General features: G+C 42.4%; 1 protein-coding gene across 1 annotated transcript in view; it reads right to left on the reverse strand.

Moving 5' to 3' along the window:
* kcnh7 (potassium voltage-gated channel subfamily H member 7) overlaps nt 1-22,208 on the reverse strand; it is a gene marked incomplete at both ends in the record, with an annotated part of 441,898 nt that overhangs the window by 12,373 nt on the left and 407,317 nt on the right. Inside the window, 3 exons of the mRNA XM_084311424.1 lie at nt 1,979-2,132; nt 7,353-7,577; nt 7,743-7,824. Coding sequence (XP_084167550.1) covers nt 1,979-2,132; nt 7,353-7,577; nt 7,743-7,824 — 461 coding nt within the window. The remainder of the gene's footprint in view (nt 1-1,978; nt 2,133-7,352; nt 7,578-7,742; nt 7,825-22,208) is intronic.

Below are 22,208 nucleotides of genomic sequence, written 5' to 3' on the forward strand. Positions count from 1 at the left end.
TATAGAGCAGACATACGTATGATTTGACTTGGGGCACCAGTGTCTGCTTTGATCGACCCTCCCGTCTGCGTATATGTGTGCCCTCTTGATAGCCGCCAGCCACTTTTCCCTCCGTGATGCCTCAACTGATATTATATAAAACTTGAGTTTTGATTTTGTTATTGGTACAAAAAGTCACACAACAGCTCTTTGGCATTTTGATGCACTGAAGAAAATTACCCTTGATTAAGTTTAATTTGCCGCTTTCCGATCCGTTTTTGGCACTAAATGAAGCGTAAACAATGTACCGGGAGTGAATCTTTCCCCCGCGCCACTCTTGCGTAGCAACAACAGACAGGAAGTTGACTTCGAGAATCGCCTTTTGGTAAAAAAACTCAAAAGTCCCAAACGGAAAGAATGATCCGATTTCACACGGTTGTAGTCGAGACTTGGGGCAACATTCAGATGCAAAAACCTTCTTGTTGAATCCTATTTAAGGGGAGTAGAAAAACGCAGACGCCATTTTGACAGGCATTTCTCGAACAAAACATCAACCGACAAACACTATTGTGTGGCACAGAGGTCGGCTACAGTCTGAGTGGTTGTTTGTTCTACCAGCTGAAAGTATCGTCTGGGACTTGAAAATGTAAGGAGCCAAAACTGCGTTCTGAATAGCATTGTGGGCGGAGCTCCTGTTTGATTACATTTCGGCAGAACGTTTGACCTCCTACTGAAGTGACTGTGACATAATAGTGATTTAGATATTAGGGACCCCCAATCTGTCAGTGCTAAGACTAATCAGCAAAAATTCAAGTAATAATCTCAAATATTTTCATACAGTATGAATGTCAGTTTTGCTACCCTCTAACGCCAACTGAGATCCACCTATGCCCAGTTCATCAACGCTTTTACATTTGCTACATTTGCAGTTCTAAATCCTGGTGTCTGGTAGGACATTTCTGGGGAAATAATCTGTCCAGTGATGCATTTTACATCACACCAGCATTTGGAATAAACAGAAGACAAAGTCAGTCGTCACTTAGAATCTTCAAAATGGTAAGCAAAAAGTAAACCCACAACAGCAATGGCTGCTAATCACAGATAGATGTCGCCAAAACAACCAAACATTTGTACGTGCAGATTACCACTTTAAACTGTAACCGTTTACCGTACATGTACTGGCTAAGTTTAGGGTTGAGCCTCAAAGGCCTACATGTGGAATCTTCAAGTAAAGCACTGCCACTGATGTTACCTCTTTAACCCTTTCACTACCACACTATAGAAGGTTAACCCTTTCACTACCACACTACAGATGGTTAACCTTCTATAATGTGGTAGTGAAAGGTTAACCTTCTGTAGTGTGGTAGTGACAGGCTAACCTTCTGTAGTGTGGTAGTCAGTGATGCAGTGGTTGCACGCTGTTTTAATGATGCCACGTGCACGCGTGCATGCAAATAAATGTTCCCTCGCGTGCACACAGTACAGCTCCGACCAGCATTATGATTAGAATGAGCATAAATAGTAGGAAACATGTTTGTATAGGAAATTACTAGTTTTAGTTTAGTTTTTGTAAATATTGCCTTGAAATAGAGAAGCTGAAAAAGGTAGCAGGATGTAGCATTCAATATATAAATAAATTATATTGTCAACAGATATGGTTGAAAACAAACAATGTTTTAAATGTAATTGTAGATACAATATTGTAGTTACACTTTCTTTAATTGAATTAACTTAAACTAGAAAAGTAAATACAAACTAAATTAACAATGTAACTTACAGTTTACAGAAGGACAGTTTCCTTCTGAAGCACAACTTAAGAAATGTCTCATCCTTCCAGTCGGGACCTTTTGTCACATAGTGAGAGGTTCCACAGCTAAAGCAAACCCCCACCAATTGGTACAGGGCTTGCATTTAGGTTTTGCTCTTCTCATTCTTTGTTATGCTATTGTTATGCAAAGACAAGTAGCTAGGTGAGTGATCTCGCTGCCACTGTTGTTACCTGTTCAAGTGTTCCTGGAGCAGATCTAGGCGCTGCTCGACCTCTCCGTACGTGATCTCGCTGGCAGAGTTGTCCTCCCCTCCCCGGTCCGCCAGCTCTGCTGACTCATCCAGGTAGTCTGAGGGCTTCTCACGCGTCCATTTATCACCTGGATCTGCCGGAGGGGTGGAGCAAACGCACATGCTTTAAACCTCACATGTGGGTCAGGGGTAAGGTAATCACTAAACCAACCCCGGCACTGGAATAGAACGTGATTAATCTTCACAGAAAAGCTGTGTGTTGGCCGTTCCTTTCCCTAATTTATCAGCCCTCTCTTGTTGCAGAGAGAAATTGTTAACACAGTGTTTTTCTCTCCGCGTGGCAGGCTGGCTAACCATGCTGTTATCTGCGCTGGGCACCTGCGGGCACCGGCTGGGCTGACCGTTGATCAGCGCGCGAGATTCTTTTGTGATTCTAAACGGAGTAACGGTTGGCCTGTGTTTGACTATTACTATCTGCTCCGAGCAGGCCCGCGGACGGCTTTGTGTCGTCGCCAAACGGGCCGCCGGGATTCGCCGTACAGGGTCTTTTGTCGCCGGTGATGTCACAATGGGTGACGTTTTACCTTTTGTACTCGAGGAGCATTCTTCCTATTACATTCCGAACAATGGAGATCAACAATGGAGCCGATACGTCTGTCAACAGTTTTACAAGGCGTTTAACCACCGCTGCCCTCGTTGTCTGTCATGCAGAATGCCTGTGGAGCGTTAATGAGAGGATGTGTCCTTGATCCTTCCTAGCTAATAGCTCCGCGAGAGGCCTGCCGTAGGGGGTTGAGGTTGGCAGTGTGTCAGGAGTCCAGTTATCTCTGGGTATTCTAGATATTATCACTTACTACCATAGTGTCTTTATACCTGTATCACTGTACATATTAATACTACAACTCTGTACATACTGTACGTCTGATTAGCATGATTACTCAGTAGTACTCATCAGTGGCGAATCCTTATGGAAGCCAACGGAAGCCATGCCTCCCTAATATTAAAATATGAATTAATATCAAATATGAAATATGAAAAAAAAAGAAAAAAATATATATATTTTTTTTAATATAGTTTACATTCTTTTTCATCTGTGCATCTGTGTTATAATTTTTATTTTTATTTTTTTTATGTCTCCCTCTTCTCCTTCTCACTCCCTCTAACACACTGTCAGACTCACTGTGCTCACTGCAGCTAGTATAGGAGAGAGGCAGGAGGTAGGTCTCTTTCTCCAGGCTTCCAGCATTATAGAGTCCAAATCCGATCCTAGCCAATCAGATTCGAGCTGACTGCCACACCCTAAAAGTTTAAAACGGGGCTGAGAGGAAAACACTCTGCACTCTGAACATTGTATTAACCCGTAACTGTTCCCACGGGCCGAATATTGCCCCGATCCTCGCGAGATTAAATCCACGGGGACCTCTCGGCGTGCCGAAGCTTTTCCTAAATCACTTCCATCATCGAAAACGAGGGGAAAAGGTCGGCTCGCGACCCTGAAAATGTCGCGTGATTTTAAAAACGCTGTATTAAGTGAGCCTATTATGGGATCCACGCAAGCTTTCTATCGTGGAAACATCTGGGCGTCCCGCAACCTTTACTCATTCACATGTAGCCCCTAAAATGCTTAGAAAAGGAAAACAGAAAGCGTGGAATAAACTCGTTTGACTGGCCGCCGAGCCATACTGTAGTGTACATGGTGACTGCTTGACTAAAAAAAAATAAAAATAAAAATAATAATAATAATAAAAATATTTAACAATTTTTTTTTTTATAATTTTTTTTGGCTTCCCCTGTTATTTTACCCACGCGACGCCACTGGTACTCATATATATATTTTATACCTATAACTATAATCATAACTACCTACCTCATACTATAGTCTACCCATATAACTCTGATAGCATGTACAATAGTGCTGTATATATACCATACAGTATATTTATATTTACTGCAGATATATATATATATATCTGTCTGAATGTATGTGCATATAATCCTTCTATATACCTACTTATACACCTGCATATAACTCTGTATGATAGCATGTACAATAATACTATATAGACCGTTTTATTCTTACCGTATATATCTCTATCCATATATCTGTCTGTACATACCTGCATATAATCATTTTTACATATCTGTAGATATATCTATATGTGTACATATCCCTTACCTCTCTTATAGTTACGCTGCAGGCCAGTATGACTTACTACCATTCCATGGGTACATTCCATGGGTCTAACATGTCAGACTAGCCTGCCTACGTTCCATGGATCTAACATGTCAGGCTAGCTTGCGTACGTTCCATGGGTCTAACATGTCAGACTAGCTTGCGTACGTTCCATGGGTCTGACGTGTCAGGCTAGCTTGCATACGTTCCATGGGTCTGACGTGTCAGGCTAGCTTGCGTACGTTCCATGGGTGATGGGTCTGACGTGTCAGGCTACTAAGCCCCCCGATCAGGCCTGTTGAGGCAGATGCTGGCTGTAGGGATGCTAAGCCACGTGCAGAAGACTGTTGTTTGACTCAGAGAAGCCTGGGTTATTTATGCCTTTTGTTTGTTCTGGATGTGTCTGTTTTGTTTGACTGAGCATGGTGTAGCATTTATGAACCGTCTCTCTCTGTGCAACCGTGGCAGCTGCCCTGGGTAGATGCTGACTGTGTGTGTGTGAGTTGAGTGACTCCAGTCACTCAACTCACTCTGGTTGGATGGCAAACTTCTTTTCATTGTACAATACATTTGAATCGAATCTAATCTATGTACATTTAAATGAGAAATAACCAGGACAATATTGAGAGAGTGAGTGTACGGCTCAGAGAATGAGTGGGCTATGGTGGGCTGAGGCTGCCTCGGTGTTCGTCACCTCAGCGGCTGAGCCGTGAGAGTCTAGCACTGATACCTAGTCGGGGTTTACAGTGAGGATGATTTAATTGACATGCTATTTCTTGTGTCTGCACAGCAGATGTGTCCGTCCGCCGGGATTATCCGCCAAGACGGGGCCCGCTCAGACACACACTCTGACACATCCTGTGATCCAGCAGCTGGAGGTGATTATCTGTGTCTACCTGCAGTAGCCCACTCTACAGCCTATCTATAGAATTAGTCAATTGAAATGTTGGGAGATAATAATAATAATAATAATAATACCGGCAGTAATAATGATAATAGTAATAATAATACCTGTAGTAATAATACTACTACTAATAATAATAATATCGGCAGTAGTAATAATTATAATATGAATAATAATACCGGCAGTAATAATGATAATAATAATAATAATAATACCTGCAGTAATAATACTACTACTACTACTACTAATAATAATACCGGCAGTAGTAATAATTATAATATGAATAAGAATACTGGCAGTAATAATAATAATAATAATAATAATAATAATAATAATAATAATAATAATAATAATAATAATAATAATAATAATAATAATAATAATAATAATAATGATAATAATGATAATAATGATATAATAATGAAATAATAATGAAATAATAATAATAATAATAATAATAATAATAATAATAATAATAATAATAATAATAATAATAATAATAATAATAATAATAATAATAATAATAATAATAATAATACTACAGGCAGTAATAATAATATCTGCAATAATAATAATAATTATTATTTGCATTGCACTCTTTTAAGACAAGTCATTTGTCAGCAGCTAGAGGGGTGATTATCTGTGTCTGTCTACAGTAGCTGACTCTGCAGCCTATCTATTCTCCTGCTATAGTGAGCCAAATATGATGCAGGTAATTGGATGATGTTCACTATGGTCCCCTTAAGGGGCATATTTGCAACAAAGTGGCCTTTCTGGTGTTGCAGTTGCTATGGTGTCGTCACTCTGTGGACAGCGAGGCTCTGTCCCCTCCTCGAGGCTCTGGGAATCGGGGCTATCCATCCAGACCTTTGGAAATCTGATAATAAGCTGCCTGGACAGGTGTGAAGATTGCCGGGTTGGTCCGGTTGTCATTTCAACTGGACCAACAATACTCTTTAAGGGTTGGTGTCTGTGTATCGGTGGTCTGTGTGCATAGACACTGTAGCGGTGTTATCACGATACCAAAACGTTGACGATACCGGCAAAAACCTAAAACATCAGGACGTAATGGAGTATAATATTAGATGACAGAACATGGAAAAATCTTTATCTTCTTGTTAATAGAATAACAGAAAATATTTTGACGCTGTTGAAACTTAAAAAAAGAATATGAAAATAAAAAATTATATTCTGTTACAGCTGAGCTATAGCTAATCTCTGTTTGGCTACTTAAAATCACTGTTGACACGCCTACTATGCAAAGCTTGCGCTCACGCACGCACGCAGTGAGGTTTGGTTCGTTCCCCGCCACACGCTCTCCTGAGGTACGGTGTTGATTGGTGCATTCCCCGCCACACGCTTTTTGAGCGATTGCCACTTTCATCACGCAGCTGTCATAGTTTGTGATTAGCGCCCCAGAGGGCTTTATATACCTGGACCTTCCTTCTATCGTTGTCGGGTCGTTCTGGAATACAACTGCATTTGCCTGCTTTTTCCCCGTTGCTGTTCCTGGTCTACTTTCTCTCCAGGACCTTTCTGTGGAGAACCGCTGTTGAGAACCTTGTTCCCCGTTTGGAGCTGCGCCTCGTTTTACCCGCTTTACGCGTTGCGCTTGGGTGAGTGGAACCAAACCCCTCTGGATTATTCTGATTGTGTGTTTTAGAAGAGACACTGAAGATTTCGTTTTGTTTGCACTGACTCAGCTAAGTTGTGTGTTGTGGGGAACACTGAAGACTGTCACTGTCAATTGGTTCTGGACACAGCTAAGGGAGGAGGGAACCACACTGTCTCTGTGTTTCGTTGGACTGTTTCTGATACCTCTCTCTCTCTCCGTTTTCCACCTTGAGTTAAAGCTGGGAGTATCTGCAGAGCCGCTACAACGTCACATGCCAATTCCCCACCGCTATCACCAGGAGGATTCTGCAGAGCTGCAGATGACTCTGCCGAAGGCAGTCTCCCTGTTTGTTTGAGAATAATACTTTACCCTTTTTTTGACTCTGTAAATAAATACGCCCTATTATTTGGCTAACTCTGAACTAGCTGTCTGTGCCGTTGCGTTTGAGGTCGGTTACAAACCATAACACACACACGCACGCACGCACGCACACACACACACGCACGCACACACGCACACGTTCACACTCACACTCACACACACTGTTCTAATAAGAGTATTGGACTGTTTTTAACGGCTGGGTATCGCAAGACTTTTCTAGTATCGGTGTATCGTGCGACCCTACACTGTAATACTGTAGTAAAACAAACAAAGCAGGTTACCTTCAAAAGACAGGCTCCTCTCCCTGACCTGGTGGTGTCCGCTGGGATGTGAGCCTGGGTGAGCCTGGGTCGGGGGGTCGGCTGAGCGGTAACCCAGGGCCGTCAAGCCCAGAGACGTCAGGTCATCCTTCACCGAGTTCCTGCGGTCTACCGAACCTCTCTTTAGGCACGTGTACGACTCCCGCTCCCTCCCAGAGTCCTGGTCCTCCTCCTGGGTGCTGTCCCCTGCAGAACGGCAGTCAACGGGAGTCAGTGGAACACTCTGTTCCTTGGAGAACACGTCCTCCTCTGGGAAGAACACTCGACAAGGAACAATAACAAGAAGCAACTTTGCAGAATCTGCACCTGTAGAATGATGGAGGGAGCAGTCTGTGGTGGTGTCCTGCTCACCTTTAGCCAGTGGTGTGAAGGAGATCCTTCTCTTGCTCTTAGCTATTTCACCAACTGAATCACCGTCTTGGGAATAGATGACCTGCACCAATGGGAGCGTTGCAATGAATAATTAGTCAATTGAAATGTTGGGAGATAATAATAATAATAATAATAATAATAATAATAATAATAATAATAATAATAATAATAATAATAATAATAATAATAATAATAATAATAATAATAATAATAATAATAATAATAATAGTAATAATAATACCGGCAGTGATGATGATAATAATAATAATAATAATAATAATAATAATAATAATAATAATAATAATAATAATAATAATAATAATAATAATAATTATTATTATTATTATAATTATAATAATAACAATAACAATAATTATAACAACAATAATAATAATAATAATAATAATAATAATAATAATAATAATAATAATAATAATAATAATAATAATAATAATAATAATAATAATAATAATAATAATACTAAATAAATACTGGCAGTAGTAATAATAATAATAATAATAATAATAATAATAATAATAATAATAATAATAATAATAATAATAATAATAATAATAATAATAATAATAATAATAATAATAATAATAATACCTGCAGTAATAATAATACTATTAGTAATAATAATAATAATGCCGGCAGTAATAATAATAATAGTAGTAGTAATAATAATAATACCAGTATTATTAATAATAATAATAATAATAATAATAATAATAATAATAATAATAATAATAATAATAATAATAATAATAATAATAATAATAATTTGCATGGCACTTTTTTAAGACAAGTCACAAAATGCTTTACATAACATCAAAGACAAAAACAAAGAAATGATGTGAGAAAAACATAGTAAAAACCACATAAGACAAACACATCTATTATTAGTATTAAAAGCTAAGTCTTTAAAAGTGTGTTTTAAGAAGTGATTTGAAAGAGGATACTGGGTTTTCTAGCTGCCCTTGTGGCCGAAGCCCAATCACCTTTTCTTCTGTAATCTAGACTGTAATGTCTAGAAGAACACTGTCCTGCAAGATTATATCAATTTACTTGGGTATGTACTTTTAGGCGAATTTTCTGAAAATATAGGGTTTAACAGGTTAAGAGTCAGATCGTCCTAACAGTGTTTATTATTAAGAGTCAGACAGTCCTAACAGTGTTTATTATTAAGAGTCAGACGGTCCTAACAGTAAGAGTCAGATAGTCCTAACTCCTAACAGTGTTTATTATTAAGAGTCAGACAGTCCTAACAGTAAGAGTCAGATAGTCCTAACAGTGTTTATTATTAAGAGTCAGCAGGCCTAACAGTGTTTATTATTAATAATAACTTTATTTATATAGAACCTTTCATACATGGATTGCAGCTCAAAGTGCTTCACAGCAAATATCATACGCAGTAAGCAGTGGTGGAAGAAGTACACAATTCCTTTACTTAAGTAAAAGTAGAAATACTCAGATAAATGAGTACTCTGGTAAAAGTAAAAGTCCTCCATTCAAATTATACTTAAGTAAAAGTGGAAAAGTATTTGCTATTGAATGTACTTAAGTATCTAAAGTAAAAGTACACATTCTACATGACGTTTGTGTATCCATTGGCCTCTATAGGTTATGTTAAGGCGAGACACCCCAGGGCCCTATTCCCCGTACCTGGTTCAACTAAGTCGATCAAGAGTCCCATTATCCAGATTCAATTAACCCGATGTTTGAATCCGGGATTTTCCTGTTCCTCGAACGCTGATTCAGTCTCGTTCATTTGAACCAGACTTGAGACTCAGGATAATTGCGCGCGGCCACCTCAGCTGAAAAGACAGCAGGTGTCGATCGCAGAAATCCTGATTTTCTAACGGCATTGATTGATTGATTGATTTAAAACTTTATTAACAGATTGCAGAATGGGTACAATGCAGTACGGCTCAATAGCCTCGCCGACAAGTTAAATGCATAATCTATAGGCAAATTTTAAGTCCCTCATTACCCCAATCAATCAGATTATATTTCTTTAAACGTGCCTGCTGGCAGTAGGCTTATGGAATGAATAATCAAATGAGATCTTGCTAGCGAAAATAATTAGTTCAACTCTTTCAGAATAAGGATACGGCTCTCTTGACCATTAATGGATATATAATGGATATTTTATTTATCTGGCACCGTGGTCTAATGGTTAGTCTTTATACCTCTCACGCGGACGACCCGCGTTCGAATCCCCCCTTTTTCTAAATTCTTTTTTTCTTTTTGCGATGTAAATGCTTCAATTTGGTGCACTTTGAGAGCTATATAAAGAATGACATCCTCAATGCATGTAGATTTATAATATTTTAACTTAAAACTAGGCTACTTTTGCGTATAGTCATTAATATTATATTCCAAAAAAAATTATATTAGAAACGCGGGGTTTTGAACTCTGGTCGTCCGCTTGACAGGAATGAGCACTAACCATTACACCACTGTGCCAGACAAAATATATCCATTATATATCCATCAATGGACAAGAGACCCGTGTTTCGAATATTTTTCTTTTGAATGAAGTTTTATCTCTTTATTCTCAAATGCATTAATGTGACGTCAACGGCTCATTCAATTGCTCAAATCCGTCAAACAGCGCATCTCATCAGACATTTTAATCCCAGTTACAATATCACAATAACGTGTGAGTGATGATACAATTCAACAATCCTCAGATTCCTCGTAATTCATAATCCACAAAGACCACAATCCACGTATAGACACTTCAATTTTATGCTTGAATGAAACACAATCCGGGCGCTCCGTTAAGCAATCTACAGCGGAGAATATATGAAACTAATCAGAGCCAAACGGCCGATAGGTTTCATTTATTAAAAATATCCCTGCGGGATTCACATTTGCAATGCGCCGTTATTAAAATAACCACATGCAGCGTGTATCGCGACTCCGAGCGCCGTATATGACGTGCATTATTTTATTTAGGACAAAGTAAATCTATAGGCTGAATATGATTTATTATCAGCATTTAGTTCTATTATTATACATTTCAAAAGCCCCCTCTAGGAAAACGAAGCACAAAAACATAATTCAGAATGGTATAATGGGATCTAGACTGTGAGAAATATTTCAGGAAGCGAGCTGGCATTTCTTTGCGAGGGCGTGGCTATGGTTCATCCAGCTAACTGAACTTAACCCTGCTCCGGACCAGGTTCAAACTTTCTGATCTGTTACCATGGTGATTTAGAAAATCCGACTTCGGGGAACCGAAAGGTCTGGCTTAAGTCAAGCTATGCTGAAAATTATCCGGCTAACTCAGTTAGCCAGGTAAGGGGAACGGGGCCCAGGTGAATAGGCAAATAAAATTTCTTTTGTTGATTTTGAGATTTTGTTATAATTAGCTTCCTAAACATGTCTCCTATGAAACTAGTGACAATAAAACGTCAATAACACACATTTAGTTGTTTATTTTACTTCATTTTGCCTTATTGCATCCATAAATGTGCACATATTTAACACTATCCCGCCCAAGCACGGAGATCTCTGTTTCGATTCCACCCGTTGTGGACAGAAGCACGGATATATCTGTGGCAAGTTGTTATTGCTTTTATTCCATATTAATAACCTATTCAAGGTCGCCGAGCTGCACTGCAGATTTACCCTATTCTTTGAATTTGAGAAGGTGCAATACCGGCCAGATCCTCTTAGGGGCGCTATCGCGATAATGCAGTGTGCACTGTGGCTGAAGGGAGCATTCTTTTTTTGGACTTTTTTTTTGAGTTTCCAGTAGCTGGATTCTGTATGTGTAGCCTGTACCTTGGATTACGTTTTGCATCGCAGATTTCACCATGCAATAAGGGGATTTATCATCAGCCAATGGACATACCGATCTACCAGATGGCGATCGATAACGGGGAAATGCTCGGGGGATCCCACCGGACCACGGTAAGATCTTTTTCACGTAAAGTACAGCCCAATCGGGCATTATTATGATACTCAACCAGGCGTTCGGCCTATGAGGCTAATGAGGCTAACATGGTTATTGGTGATCAATAATCAGAAACGACGTCCCCCGCCCCCCCCCCCCCCCCCCCCTTTCATGCATACATGCTTGAGGATCGTGCCGATCATAATGCAGTTTGAGTTATTTCTGTAGCATCTGTAAAACGGAAATGCCATTGGATATAACGTTAGCAGCTATTAGCCCTATATCTAGCCTTCCAGAAAATATACTAGACCAAATCCTGTATAAGGCTTATATTCAAGGCGCTATAAAATGAGAACGTATTGATGACATTTTTTTTTTATCTTTAAGCTATTTTGAAGGGACGGTTTATGGACTCAATTGACAATGAGAATGGACAGATGTATGTAGTTCTGTTCCAATAACATCATTATTATTATTATTATTATTATTATTATTATTATTATTATTATTATTATTATTATTATTATTATTATTATTATTATTATTATTATTATTATTATTATTATTATTATTATTATTATTATTATTATTATTATTATTATTATTATTATTATTATTATTATTATTATTATTATTATTATTATTATTATTATTATTATTATTATTATTCAGTTATCAGGCATGTGTTTAGGTTGTCAATTACTAATGGTTTGATTAGGTATTGTGTTTGTAAATATCTGTTTAAAAAGAAAGTATGGCATTTTACAATACAGAACTTTGAAGGCGTTTTCCCCAAAAATGAGTTCTGGCTCAGAGTATGAGGAAAAACTCATTAAAACTTTTAATGAGTTTTTCCTCATACTCTGAGCCAGAAATCCCCACTTCAGTAGCACTCACATACACCAAACCTTCCAGTTCTATTCATATCTATGTTCTGAAGGTATTTACAGAAGGGTTTGTTGATATCGCATTCATATCCTGATTTATATCACATTTTATTCCTAAAAACATGGCGAAATATGGAATTATTTCCATAAATATTTTCTGATTTATGGAGTGATAAAAAGAGATATCCAAAATACCCTCTGTAATAACCTTTGGCTCTAATATGTCAACAAAATGAAACTATAATTTTGAAAATGGCTTTATCCAATGTTCAGATTTCTGTCCTGGAATTATATGTAAATTAGTGCATATTTAAGTAGATCATGCCTAATTTGCATATTTAAACATACAATTTCAGAAAACTTGTAATACAAAAAAGTCTTGTCTTAATATAAGTAATCAACTGGGGAAGTTTCATTGTGATATCTATTAGTAAAACATTTTACCCTATTCACCTGTAGTGTCTCGCCTTAAGTGGTATGTGGTCCAATGCTGCTCTGATTATGTCCTCTTGAAGTTGACAGGCTTCAAACGTGAAAGTATATAATCTTCATACATTTATTTATTTTATATATATTGTGTTTTCTATGCAAAATCCTTTTCTTCAAAGTAACTATAACTGATGGGTTCAGATAAATGTAGTGGAGTAAAAAGTACAATATTCCCCTTGAAATGTAGTGGAATACTTACCTGAGTAAAAACACTTAGTTACCTTCCACCACTGGCAGTACATATGTGAAAAGTCAACTAACTCTACGGCCTAGGCCCCGAATATACTCGAAAACTGACACGTACACGCACGCAGCTGCAGACACGCTATGCATGCGGCTCTGTTTATAGTCCATTTTTGGTGTCTGTATTAAGCGCCAGCGTCGAATGCTTATGTTATGATTGTTGTAATTGCTCACGAAGAGCAGGTTGGCACCTTGCATGGTTGCCTCTGCCATCGGTGTGTGAATGTGTGAGTGAATGCGTAATATGTGAGGAACAAATTGTAAAGCGCTTTGGATAAGTCGGCGCACATATCCGCGGGGTATCCGCGCAGTAAAAAAATCGGGCAGGAACACAGACACCGATGCGACGTCCGTGCGGACAAGAACGTTGCCGAAAATGACGCAATTTACATCACACGTACCAACGCGCACCTGCGGACACGGGAAGTATAATCGGGCCTTTATTGTCTGCCATGTGAACTCTAGTGATGTGGAATCTGCATTCTTTCTCCAACAGACCGTGGATGATCGCTGTGTATGTTGTGCGTGTGTGTTTGGATACCGGCATTTATCATTTATGATAATAGATGGTCTCTGTGTTTGTTAGGCGTGTTTGTTTGCTCTGTGACAAGAGAGAGAAGAAATATGTGGCTCCTGCATCTCCCAGGTGTGTTGGAACTACTTGTGTGCTATTTTGTGTCCATCCTGTGATGTTCAGAGGAGGAGGCACATTGAATAAACCGTCTGACTGACTGGATATTCAATCTACTTACACTAGATCCATATTGTTTTGTACTTAGCAGCCGCTGTTTCTTCCAACATGGAGGAGAAATGGTCATTCTATTACATTGTTATTATTATTATTATTATTATTATTATTATTATTATTATTATTATTATTATTATTATTATTATTATTATTATTATTATTATTATTATTATTATTATTATTATTATTATTATTATTATTATTATTATTATTATTAACCCATTCTCCGCCGATGACGTGTTAACACGTCATTCTCCGCCATGCGTAATCTGCCAATGACGCCGCAAGGCGTCTTTGAGATCAATATTTCATATTTTCGTCATGGTATTCACATTTCACCCACGGAGTCTTGGCTGGTGCTGTAGGACTCCGCTCAACTCTGCAACGCTTCAATACCGCCACCTCATTTACATTTACATTTAGTCATTTAGCTGACGCTTTTATCCAAAGCGACTTACAAGTTCTGTACGACAAGCCATCAGGAAGAGCACAACTCTATCAGCTGAGTAACAATGTTCATCAAAGTGTTGAGTGCTACAGTGTAGGTTAGTTTATTAGGACAAGTGCATGACAGTATGGTTAGTTAGGGTTAGATTTTTTTTTTTTTTAATTCAGATAATGGTTGAAGAAGTGAGTCTTTAGTCGACGGCGAAAGATTGGACGTGTTTCGGCTGTCCTAACTGGGGTGGGTAGTTCATTCCACCATTGTGGGGCAAGGACTGAGAATAGGCGACTTCTCTTTGATGACCCTCCCGGAGCTTGGATAGGAGTAGGTCTGAGGCGGCCAGAAGATGCAGAGCGTAGGGGTCTTGAGGGTGTGTAGTTAGAGACCATTGACCGGAGGTAGGCGGGAGCAGTTCCCTTTGCCGCACGGTATGCTAGGTCAAGGGCCTTGAAGCGGATTCGTGCAGCAATGGGGAGCCAGTGCAGGTCCCTAAGAAGTGGGGTGACATGGGCCGACTTCGGTAGGTTTGAGATCAGGCGGGCGGCTGCGTTCTGAATGAGTTGAAGAGGCTTAGTGGCAGTGGCCGGGAGGCCAGCGAGCAGTGCGTTGCAGTAGTCGAGGCGGGAGATGACTGTTGATTGGACGAGGAGTTGGGTGGCTTCTTTTGTCAGGAAGGGGCGTATCCTTCTGACGTTGCTCAGGAGGAATCGGCAGGTTCTGGTTGTCGCTGCGATGTGAGCAGAGAAGTTCAACTGGTCGTCGAGGACAACACCAAGGTTCTTGGCGGTCGGGGACGTGGTCACAGCTGCATTCTCGACTGTGATGGAAAGGTCGGTCAGGGGGGAGGATTTGGCCGGCAGGTGGAGCAATTCTGTTTTGCTTAGGTTCAGTTTGAGGTGGTTGGTCGTCATCCAGGCGGAGATGTCGGACAGACAGGCCGAGATCCGCTCAGAGACGTGGATATCTGAGGGAGGGAAGGAGAGGAAGAGTTGAGTATCGTCGGCATAACAGTGGTAGGAGAAGCCATGAGACGTGATAATGTTACCCAGTGATTTAGTGTAGAGGGAGAAGAGAAGGGGTCCTAAAACCGAGCCCTGGGGAACACCCGTCCGCAGGGGGCGGGTGGCCGACAGGGTCCCTCTCCATGACACTTGGTAGGAGCGGTCATTGAGGTATGATGACAACCATGTCAGCGCAGAGCCAGCCACTCCCATTCATGCGAGGGCCGCGAGGAGGATCTGGTGGTTGACTGTGTCGAAGGCTGCAGATAGATCTAGGAGAATCAGGACAGAGGAGAGGCCTTTCGCTTTTGCTAAGTGAAGTGCCTCTGTGACCGCAATGAGGGCTGTCTCTGTGGAGTGACCAGTCCTGAAGCCTGACTGATTAGGGTCTAGGAGGTCATTCTGTAAGAGATAAGCAGTAAGTTGGTTGGATACAGCACGTTCAAGTGTTTTAGAAAGGAAGGAGAGAAGAGAGACAGGACGGTAGTTGCCTATGACGGTAGGGTTCAGGGATGGTTTTTTTATGAGGGGCGTGACTCTGGCTTGTTTTAGAGAGGTGGGGACCACCCCCGAGTTGAGTGAGGAGTTGATGGTTGCAGTTAGGAATGGGAGGATGTCTGGTGCTATGGACTGGAGGAGTGGGGAAGGTAGCCGGTCCAGCTGGCATGTAGTCGGACGGTTCGACGTTACCAGTGTCAGGGTCTCGGCTTCTGTAATGGGAGAGAAAGATGACAGAGTGAAGGATGAGGTTCTCGATTCAGCATTTGGAATGGGTGGGGGTTGGGAGAAGGAGCTGCGGATGTTCTCCACTTTTTCCTCAAAGAAAATCGCAAAGTCTTCGGCAGAGAAAGATGAGGGAGGGGGGGTGGGGGGGGAGTGAGGAGGGAGGACATGGTAGCATGCAGTTTGCGAAGATTCTTGGCAGAGGCCTCGATCCTATGGTGAAAGAAAGAAGCTTTGGCATTAGTAATGGTTTTGGAGAATGTTAACAAGAGGTTGTGATATGTGTCGATGTCAGCAGTGAGGCGTGACTTTCTATACTTCCTTTCAGCTGCTCTCAGGACCTGTCTTTGTTCTCTCACTGGATCTGTCAGCCATGGACTGGGTGGGGAACGGCGGGCAGGTTTCTCAACGAGGGGACAGAGCTTGTCGAAGGAGGTTGCAAGGGCTGAGAGGAGGGTGGAGGTTGCCATCTCTGTGGAGAGAGCAGAGAAGGTGTCACTCAAAGGTAGAGTGGATAGTATGTCAGAGGAGAGGGTGGAGGGGGATAGGGAGGGCAGGTTGCGTCTGAGTGAGACGGTTTGAGTTGGGGTGAAGACCTTTCGGTTAAGCATGAGAGTTAGTGAGAAGGATATGAAGGAATGGTCAGATACATGTAGGGGAGTTACCGTGGTGTTAATGATGCTGGAGTTACGGTAAGGAGCTTAGAAGCATGTCCAGCTCATCTGTGAAGTGATCGAGCGGACCTGGAGGGCGGTAGAGTGTAACAATGGTGAGATTGAAAGGATTAGAGACAGATACTGCATGATATTCAAAAGAGGAGAGTGACAGTGCTGGGAGGGGTGTTACGTTTGTAGTCCATGAAGGAGATGTCATGAGGCCAGTGCCTCCACCCCGCCTGGAAGGTCGAGGTGTGTGAGTGAAGTTATAGTTTGTAGATAATGCTGCAGGTGTTGATGAGTTATTGGGGGTTATCCAGGTCTCAGTTAGAGCCAGGAGCTGCAGATTTTGACTATGGGCGTAGGCAGTAATGAAGTCAGCTTTCTTGACTGCTGATTGACAATTCCATAGGCCTCCCTGTACTGTGACAGGTGTATTAGTGGCTGTAGGAGGGTAGGATAGATTAGCCGGGTTGCTAGCAAACTGCCGTGGGTGGGTTGAGTCTGTTCTGGGGGAGCAGATTGTGGATATGAGACACATTGTGGTGTCAAGAGTGGCAGGGAGGAAGTAGAGAAATAGCAGAGTGGGAGGGAAAGGGAGATTTTTCAGAGTGGAGTGTAAGATAGGATTATGATGTACTTAGCACTGGGTGGATCCCTGGATCCCTCTGCAGAAAACTCCAGGAAAACTCCTCTTTGTCCCTCTTCGTTTCTCAACGCTTCGCTGACGCTAAGCCAGCAGGCCTTTAAATCCCTATCACTAATTAGTGCTTTCTAACACCTGGCCCTTAATGGGTCACTTAAGGAAACAAAATGGCCGCTTTAAACACGCCCCTTAATCAAGTCAGCTGGTCAAGTCAGCAATCAAGTCTCAGTTTAAAGATATTACTAAATTACTTAAAATGTCTTAATCAAGTCAGCTGGTCAAGTCAGCAATCAAGTCTCAATCACCTCGTGGCCGATCGACGAGTTGCCAAACCGGAAGTGGCCGGAAGTGCTTGGTCCGTCCCCTATTCCGTCCGGCCACTCGTTATCGCTCCCGGGACTCAATCCAGACGCCGTGGATATCGATCCGTTGCCATAACTCAATAAACAACATGATTTGGACGTATATTAGTATTATACAAACCGGAACTGGATCACCTCGATCAACATCACATAACTGGGATCTGTTTGCGCCAGTGTGATCGCCCAACGGTAAGAGGAGGCTGATGTTACTTTCAGCCTGTTTGTTTATTATTATCCATACAAACTGCTCTGATCAATATATCACCCATACTACATAAATGATTTAACGTCGGCCACGGAATTATAAACGCCCATCCCCCCCCCCCCCCCCCTCCGTTCACCCGCAGATGATAAGTCATAACGTCTAGGACCATGTACAGTTGAAATCTTTTATCTGGCGTCGATCGGTATCAAACTGCATTTGATTATCTAATATATGTGTCTCTATCTAAGACAATGTGTCTCATACCTATATCCACAATCTGCTCCTCTAGAACAGATTCAACCCACCCACGGCAGTTTGCTAGCAACCCGGCTAATCTCTCCTACCCTCCTACAGCCACTAATACACCTGTCACAGTACGGCGCGGCTTATGGAATTGTCAATCAGCAGTCAAGAAAGCTGACTTCATTACTGCCTACGCCCATAGTCTAAATCTGCAGCTCCTGGCTCTAACTGAGACCTGGATAACCCCCAATAACTCATCAACACCTGCAGCATTATCTACAAACTATAACTTCACTCACACACCTCGACCTTCCAGACGGGGTGGAGGCACTGGCCTCATGACATCTCCTTCATGGGCTACAAACGTAACACCACTCCCAGAACTGTCACTCTCCTCTCTCGAATATCATGCAGTATCTGTCTCTAATCCTTTCAATCTCACCATTGTTACACTCTACCGCCCTCCAGGTCCGCTCGATCACTTCACAGATGAGCTGGACATGCTTCTAAGCTCCTTACCGGAAGATGGTACCCCTCTCCTTCTATTGGGCGACTTCAACCTGCCTGACTCATCTCAGTCAGTCATAGTAGTCTCCCTCCTACAATCGTTTGACCTGACTCCCACTGCCATGCCTCCCACCCACAAAGCAGGCAACTCCTTGGATCTCATATTTTCCCGTAACTCCAGCATCATTAACACCACGGTAACTCCCCTACATGTATCTGACCATTCCTTCATATCCTTCTCACTAACTCTCATGCTTAACCAAAAGGTCTTCACCCCAACTCAAACAGTCTCACTCAGACGCAACCTGCCCTCCCTATCCCCCTCCACCCTCTCCTCTGACATACTATCTGCTCTACCTTTGAGTGACACCTTCTCTGCTCTCTCCACAGAGATGGCAACCTCCACCCTCCTTTCAGCCCTTGCAACCTCCTTCAACAAGCTCTGTCCCCTTGTTGAGAAACCTGCCCATCGTTCCCCACCCAGTCCATGGCTGACAGATCCAGTGAGAGAACAAAGACAGGTCCTGAGAGCAGCTGAAAGGAAGTATAGAAAGTCACGCCTCACTGCTGACATCGACACATATCACAACCTCTTGTTAACATTCTCCAAAACCATCACTAATGCCAAAGCTTCTTTCTTCCACCATAGGATCGAGGCCTCTGCCAAGAATCTTCGCAAACTGCATGCTACCATGTCCTCCCTCCTCACTCCCCCCCCCACCCCACCCTCCCTCATCTTTCTCTGCCGAAGACTTTGCGATCTTCTTTGAGGAAAAAGTGGAGAACATCCGCAGCTCCTTCTCCCAACCCCCACCCATTCCAAATGCTGAATCGAGAACCTCATCCTTCACTCTGTCATCTTTCTCTCCCATTACAGAAGCAGAGACCCTGACACTGGTAATGTCGAACCGTCCGACTACTTGCCAGCTGGACCAGCTACCCTCCCCACTCCTCCAGACCATAGCACCAGACATCCTCCCATTCCTAACGGCAACCATCAACTCCTCACTCAACTCGGGGGTGGTCCCCACCTCCCTAAAACAAGCCAGAGTCACGCCGCTCATAAAAAAACCAACCCTGAACCCTACCGTCATAGGCAACTACCGTCCTGTCTCTCTTCTCTCCTTCCAACCAACTTACTGCTTATCTCTTACAGAATGACCTCCTAGACCCTAATCAGTCAGGCTTCAGGACTGGTCACTCCACAGAGACAGCCTTCATTGCGGTCACAGAGGCACTTCACTTAGCAAAAGCGAAAAGCCTCTCCTCTGTCCTGATTCTCCTAGATCTATCTGCAGCCTTCGACACAGTCAACCACCAGATCCTCCTTGCGGCCCTCGCAGGAATGGGAGTGGCTGGCTCTGCGCTGACATGGCTGTCATCATACCTCAATGACCGCTCCTACCAAGTGTCATGGAGAGGGACCCTGTCGGCCATCCGCCCCCTGCGGACGGGTGTCCCCCAGGGCTCGGTTTTAGGACCCCTTCTCTTCTCCCTCTACACTAAATCACTGGCTAACATTATCACGTCTCATGGCTTCTCCTACCATTGTTATGCCGACGATACTCAACTCTTCCTCTCCCACGTCCATATCCACGTCTCTGAGCGGATCTCGGCCTGTCTGTCCGACATCTCCACCTGGATGACGACCAACCACCTCAAACTGAACCTAAGCAAAACAGAATTGCTCCACCTGCCGGCCAAATCCTCCCCCCTAACCGACCTTTCAATCACAGTCGAGAATGCAGCTGTGACTGCGTCCCCGACCGCCAAGAACCTTGGTGTTGTCATCGACGACCAGTTGAACTTCTCTGCTCACATCGCAGCGACGACCAGAACCTGCCGATTCCTCCTGAGCAACGTCAGAAGGATCCGCCCCTTCCTGACAAAAGAAGCCACCCAACTCCTCGTCCATTCAACAGTCATCTCCCGCCTCAACTACTGCAACGCACTGCTCGCTGGCCTCCCGGCCACTGCCACTAAGCCTCTTCAACTCATTCAGAACGCAGCGGCCCGCCTGATCTCAAACCTACCGAAGTCGGCCCATGTCACCCCACTTCTTAGGGACCTGCACTGGCTCCCCATTGCTGCACGAATCCGCTTCAAGGCCCTCGACCTAGCATACCGTGCGGCAAAGGGAACCGCTCCCACCTACCTCCGGTCAATGGTCTCTAACTACACACCCTCAAGACCCCTACGCTCTGCATCTTCTGGCCGCCTCAGACCTACTCCTATCCATGCTCCGGGAGGGTCATCAAAGAGAAGTCGCCTATTCTCAGTCCTTGCCCCACAATGGTGGAATGAACTACCCACCCCAGTTAGGACAGCCGAATCACGTCCAATCTTTCGCCGTTGACTAAAGACGCACTTCTTCAACCATTATCTGGAAGAAGAAAAAAAAATCTAACCCTAACTAACCGTACTGTCATGCACTTGTCCTAATAAACTAACCTACACTGTAGCACTCAACACTTTGATGAACATTGTTGCTCAGCTGATAGAGTTGTGCCCTTCCTGATGGCTTGTCGTACAGAACTTGTAAGCCGCTTTGGATAAAAGCGTCAGCTAAATGACTAAATGTAAATGTAAATGTATATGCATTTATGGCTATATCTCACGTTCTATGAAATACTGCAGAAAACGATAATAACATATTTATACTCTAGACCAGGGGTGTCAAACTCATTCTCACAGAGGGCCACATCAGCATTATGGTTGCCCTCAAAGGGCCAAAGACCGTATAAATGTTAATAACATATTGTTAAACATGTTTCTGTATTTATTACTTATTCAAGTTATACATATTGTGAGGATTGGTTCGTTCCCCGCCACACGCTCCTTTAAGGTACTGTGTTGATTGGTGCATTCCCCGCCACACGCTTCTGGAGCGATTACCAATTCCATCACGCACCTGTCATAGTTTGTGATTAGCGCTCCAGAGGCTTCATATACTGGGACCTTCTTTCAATCGATGTCGGGTCATTTTGAATACTACTGCTTCTGCCTGCTTTCCCCCCGTTGTTGTGCCTCGTCTACTTTCCCTCCAGGACATCTTTGGATTGCCGCTGGTGAATATCTTGATCCTCCGTTTGGAGCTGCGCGTCGTTGCCCGCTTTACACGTTTGCGCTTTGGTGAGTTTTGGAACCAAACCCTTTTTGGATTATCTGTTTTTGTGTGTTTGGATAACACTGAAGAGTATCGTTTTTGTTTGCACTGGACTCAGCTAAATTGTATGTTTTGGATAACACTGAAGAGTATCATTTTTGTTTGCACTGGACTCAGCTAAATTGTGTGTTTTGGATAACACTGAAGAGTATCGTTTTTGTTTGCACTGGACTAAGCTAAATTGTGTGTTTAGGATAAACACTGAAGAAGTACCGTT

Source organism: Notolepis coatsorum (assembly GCF_963971535.1).
Source record: "Notolepis coatsorum genome assembly, chromosome: 3".
In the NCBI taxonomy this organism is placed as follows: Eukaryota; Metazoa; Chordata; class Actinopteri; order Aulopiformes; family Paralepididae; genus Notolepis; species Notolepis coatsorum.